Source organism: Electrophorus electricus, chromosome 15, assembly GCF_041902795.1.
Source record: "Electrophorus electricus isolate QZ-2024a chromosome 15, ASM4190279v1, whole genome shotgun sequence".
NCBI classification, from domain to species: Eukaryota; Metazoa; Chordata; class Actinopteri; order Gymnotiformes; family Gymnotidae; genus Electrophorus; species Electrophorus electricus.
The window spans coordinates 16,172,586-16,177,746 of NC_137511.1; the positions used below are offsets into that span (position 1 = coordinate 16,172,586).

The following is a 5,161-nucleotide window of genomic DNA, read 5'->3' on the forward strand; positions in this document are numbered from 1 at the left end:
GTCGTCAGTACCCTACTCCGTAAAACGTGTGCGATGTCAGATAGACTACCCTCCGTGTCTACCATGATGTTCTTGGAACGCCGTCTCCCCCTATGGTTAGAATTTTAAAATTACGCAGGATGTCCTCAGAGCAGAGTTGAGTGCGCCGGCAGTCTGGATGATCGCAGATCTCATCAATAAACAAATCTTAACTTTTTTTTTTACTTACATTTAAAAATCCAACTTCTAAACTGCAGAGGTTTTGTGGGAAATGAAATGAGACTGATTAACTTCGTTACACATTCCAGCGTTTAAAGTAATCCCAGAGAAATGACAACTTGGATGGTCTACATAAAAAACAACATTTTTGCGTTTTTAAAATGTTACGTACGTAATCTAAAAAAAAAACCTGTTAATTAATGACGGTATGCAAGTGATTTTCATTTGCTTAAGTTTAAATACATTTAGACAAAATCTTTATTAGTATCTGAATATTATCACGCTGAATACTGCCAACTGCTGAAGTTAGTGCATCAAAACTTTTCGATACATACGCCGCCCTTGTAATTAACCTTTTATATTGTAATATTTATAATGTAGTGTACTAATACAAAAGTCACTGAAAACTGCCTTTGTACAATCACATGGAAAATACAGTTTCATTTTAACCTAATGAAAATGTTAAATTCTGAATACTAAGTGACAAAAGAGGTGGAGAAAGGAAGTATCGGATTCCAAGGCGTCACGAGCCCTTGTCCGATGTTGTCCAATCCCTGCGCGTGCGTTCTTATAAAGACCGCGCGCGCGCTTCTGATAAAGCGAAGGTTCGCACTCTCTTGGAAATACTACACAGGAGCTAGAAAGGAGCGCTTTCTGAAACACTGCAACTACTAATGTGCACGGTTCAACAGGAGAGTTAACGGCAGCGCCGCGTTTCGGTGGATTTCAGGCATTTTGAAACATCAAAGTTGGACAAAGTTTAAAGTAGCGTCGCCAGTTATTGAAATAATATTCGGAGTCGCGAGACCACTTGGAACTGTCAGTGTTTTAGGACTTTGAAGCTCGAGCAGGCTGACACGGTCTGTATTTTAAGATTTTCTTCAGAGGCTGTTCAACTAAAGTTTTCGCATGAATCTACTCGACCCCTACCTTAAGATGACGGATGAACAAGATAAGTGTCTGTCCGACGCCCCAAGTCCGAGTATGTCAGAAGACTCGGCGGGGTCACCGTGTCCGTCCGGATCAGGCTCCGACACTGAGAACACCCGACCCGCGGAGAACAACGTTATGGGTCCCGAGGGTCCCCTCGGCGAGTTCAAGAAAGACGAAGATGACAAGTTCCCGGTGTGCATCCGCGAGGCAGTGTCTCAGGTGCTCAAAGGTTACGACTGGACTCTCGTGCCCATGCCGGTGCGCGTGAACGGCGCAAGCAAAAACAAGCCGCACGTGAAAAGACCGATGAATGCTTTCATGGTGTGGGCACAGGCTGCCAGAAGAAAACTAGCGGACCAGTATCCTCATCTACACAACGCGGAGCTTAGTAAAACTTTGGGGAAACTCTGGAGGTTAGTCGAATTTTAATGCCTATACGCAAATATTCAGTAGGCTATAACAAAGATTGTATTAGGAATTTAGGAGTAATTTGGAATGAATCTGGTTTCATTACGATTTAAATATTTCTAAATATTCCTTATGTGTATTTATATTCTTGTCAGACTGCTTAACGATGTTGAGAAGCGTCCCTTCGTGGAGGAGGCGGAGCGCCTGCGGGTACAGCACAAAAAAGATCACCCAGATTACAAATACCAGCCTCGGCGAAGAAAGTCGGTGAAGAACGGTCAGAATGATCCGGAAGATGGCAGCGAGCAGACGCACATCTCGCCCAACGCTATATTTAAAGCGTTGCAACAAGCGGATTCTCCAGCGTCCAGCATGGGAGAGGTACATTCCCCCAGCGAACAGTCAGGTACGTTTGTAAGATTATGCTTTTTTTCTGTTTCTTTTGCAGTACACCATCTCGCACTCTAACTTTAATTTTGTTTTACAACACACGTTTTTGATTATTAATTGCCGCAGAGAGCCAATGTAATAATGTAGTCTAATTAATAAATGTATAAGGTTACTTGCGAACAGTGCAGTTCCTGTAAGTTTATTCGCTAATGTAATAAATAAATAAATAGTGCGCTGTTTTTCCCCACTGGGACGGTTGCGTCAGTTGTGTTCAGCTGTGCAGTAGTTAACTTCCCCCTGCTTTCTCTTTCCCTCCCCCCTTCTCCTCCTTCCTTCTCTCTCTCTCTCTCTCTCTCTCTCTCTCTCTCTCTCTCTCTCTCTCTCTCCTCTTTCTCTCTCTCTCTCTCACACAAACACAGGCCAGTCCCAAGGTCCCCCAACTCCCCCCACCACCCCAAAAATCGACATTCAGCCTGGTAAAGTGGACCTGAAGCGCGAGGGCCGTCCCCTTCCAGGCGAGAGCGGTGGTCGTCAGCTCAACATCGACTTCCGCGATGTGGACATCAGTGAGCTCAGCAGCGACGTCATCTCCCACATGGAGACGTTTGACGTGGCCGAATTTGATCAGTACCTGCCTCCCAATGGGCACCCAGCCAGTGCGGCCTACACGAGCACCTACGGCCTGGGTACCACGGGCCAAGCACCGGCAGCGGCCACCAGCGGGCACAGCTGGATGGCAAAGAGCCCAAGCGGGAGCCCCCAGGCAGGGCAGGCACCCCCGCAGCATTCACTGACCCCGCTGGGTGGTGCGGGAGGGGGTGAGCAGGCACAGCAGAGGCCGGCACACATCAAGACGGAGCAGCTGAGCCCGAGCCACTACAGTGAGCAGCAGGGATCACCCCAGCACCCCACCTACGGCTCCTTCAGCCTGCAGCACTTCGCTGCCTCCCCCTTCCCCTCCATCAGCCGGGCCCAGTACGACTATGCTGACCAGCAGAGCAGCGCCACCTCCTACTACAGCCACGCTGCCAGCCAGGGATCCGGCCTCTACTCCACCTTTAGCTACATGAGTCCCAGCCAACGGCCCATGTACACCCCCATCACCGACTCAGCCGGGATTCCCTCCATTCCCCAGACGGAGCACAGCCCCCAGCACTGGGACCAGCAGCCTGTGTACACACAGCTCTCGAGACCCTGAGGACACGCCCACGCACACACCGCACGCGGGCAGCAACGATTATTTAACAAGGCTGATGGCCCCGCATCAAGACTCATGCACACGTGCTCCATCACTCTCTCTGCACAACAGTCAATCGGGTTCTCAACCAAGGAAGTCGAAAGGATAGCTGGACTTCAGAAAGAACCAATGTAGTAACGGCTCACCACGTGCCTTTTTTTGTTTTGGTTTTCAAAATTGCCTGACGCCATGATTAGATATATATTTTTAGCCTTGATTACAAGAAAAGATGAACATTTTCTGAGAAAAAATAATCCTCTGTGAGGACTTAATGAATTATTGTACTTTAGTATGTACTGTGTATGGTTTCCTACCATGTTTGAACAACTCTAGAAGTTTGCTAACAGGAGGGATTTTACTCTGTAGAAAAATATGGTCTATTTTTTCTAAACCACTCTTTATAGTCCCGTCTCATCATTCTGACAATATTTTTTGTATCGGCCATTAAGATTTTTTCTTGCTCTAGTTTGTTGTATTCGTGCAGTGTGCTATAGGTTGAGGTTACTTTGATTACATCTATTTATGTTTCCTGTAAAACCTTTGCTATCATTACTTGGATACCCAGGAATCGAAAATGTTATGGATTGTTTTCTTTTTCTTTTTTCTTTTGCATTTTTGTATGAAATCCCTGCCTTGTGCACCATTAGTGCCTGGTTGTGGGGGTGGGGTGGGGTTTGTGTAGTTGAGGCAGGCTTGTGTGTAGAAGAATACATCAGCAGCTGCAGTGGAGAATCTACTCAGTGTCTGACAGGGCAGGAAGTGACCTTTGACCACAGGTTGTCATTCTCATCTGTGCACCCTCCTCACACCCCTTCTGTCCAGTCTTAACCCCTCTAATTTATTTATTAGCATTAATTTTATTTCAAAGGAATTATGTGCATTGTATTCATTAATACTTTAAACGACTAAGTAATTGTTTTTGAAAGTCAGCCTCTGGGTTTTGTATTGTATAATCCAAGTCGTTAAACCAGGGGGTGGTACTTAATATGGTACAGTTCCATAATCGTTATGTTTATTTATCATATGTAGATGTTTCTATTTTAATTTTTTCTTTTGTGCTAGCCAAAATGCATATTGATGATGTCCTGTTACAATTCCTAATGTAAGGCTAATAAACTGGAAATATTAGCTTTCTTTTGTCAGAAAGTTTTACAAATCTCTTTGTAAAGTTGTAAATGTTTTTCTTTGCTTGTCTTTGATTGTAGAGTTACCAGTGTTTTTCATCTATCCTTTCCTGACAATTTATTTTGTTTCCATGCCACATATCTCAGTACAGATGTTACACCATCTGAACAATTCCTTTTTTCTTTCAGCAAATTTAACATAATGTTCTTTAAAGAATCTCATCTTTTTTATGATATTTGCAATAAAAGAAAAAATGTTTGAAACACAAGAGTAACTGGTTTTGTTTCTTTTTAAGCTGTCAAATCCAGAAGCCATGGTCCCAAAAATAAATAGTGAAAGATGTGTACTAGCCAGTAACGTTTTTACAATAACATGCATTTTAGGGGGGGGTGGCAGAATGGCTACCGAAATATCCTTCTCCTCGCTTGTTTTTGTACTTTCCCTGTGTCTCTTTCAGCACCTGAAACAGCAGGAGATAGTGGCTCCAGATTCCAGAGGTTTTTACACCCAAACTATAACAATAAGCATATTGTAAACAAATGAAAACAGAGGGTGCAGGATTATTCCACTTCTGTTAGACACATGTTCTTGAATGCAGCATTCTGTTTTAAAAGACCCTTCCTGCACAACCTTGTTTTGGAAAGCCGGCAAAAGGAAATAACGACCACCTGCGAAGCCTAAACGAACGGTCCAGAAGGGACCTTGCTGTCGGGTAAAAGCATGGCCATGTCCGAAATGTGAGAAAGCAACGGGCTGGCCCAAGATCTTTTTTCATGTTCGATCAGCACCTTATTAGTCCCCCTTAACCCAATTCTCCAAAGAGAGTGTATGAAAACATGGAGTTATTCTTGAAGTTTGTAGTGTAGTTCA

General features: G+C 44.4%; 1 protein-coding gene across 1 annotated transcript; it reads left to right on the forward strand.

Moving 5' to 3' along the window:
* Positions 1 to 805: 805 nt before the first annotated feature.
* Positions 806 to 4,559, forward strand: sox9a (SRY-box transcription factor 9a). The gene is made up of 3 exons (XM_027005096.3): positions 806 to 1,544; positions 1,695 to 1,945; positions 2,349 to 4,559. Exons 1-3 carry the CDS (start codon positions 1,108 to 1,110, stop codon positions 3,125 to 3,127), a joined length of 1,467 nt encoding a protein of 488 aa, XP_026860897.2. The 5' UTR covers positions 806 to 1,107; the 3' UTR covers positions 3,128 to 4,559.
* Positions 4,560 to 5,161: the final 602 nt, after the last annotated feature.

What these genes read in the sequence shown, in the direction of transcription:
- sox9a (XM_027005096.3), top strand. Translation starts at nt 1,108, where the DNA reads ATGAATCTACTCGACCCCTACCTTAAGATGACGGATGAACAAGATAAG. An exon ending in ACTTTGGGGAAACTCTGGAG is followed by an intron (nt 1,545 to 1,694) that starts GTTAGTCGAATT and finishes TATTCTTGTCAG; the next exon opens with ACTGCTTAACGATGTTGAGA. An exon ending in TTCCCCCAGCGAACAGTCAG is followed by an intron (nt 1,946 to 2,348) that starts GTACGTTTGTAA and finishes ACACAAACACAG; the next exon opens with GCCAGTCCCAAGGTCCCCCA.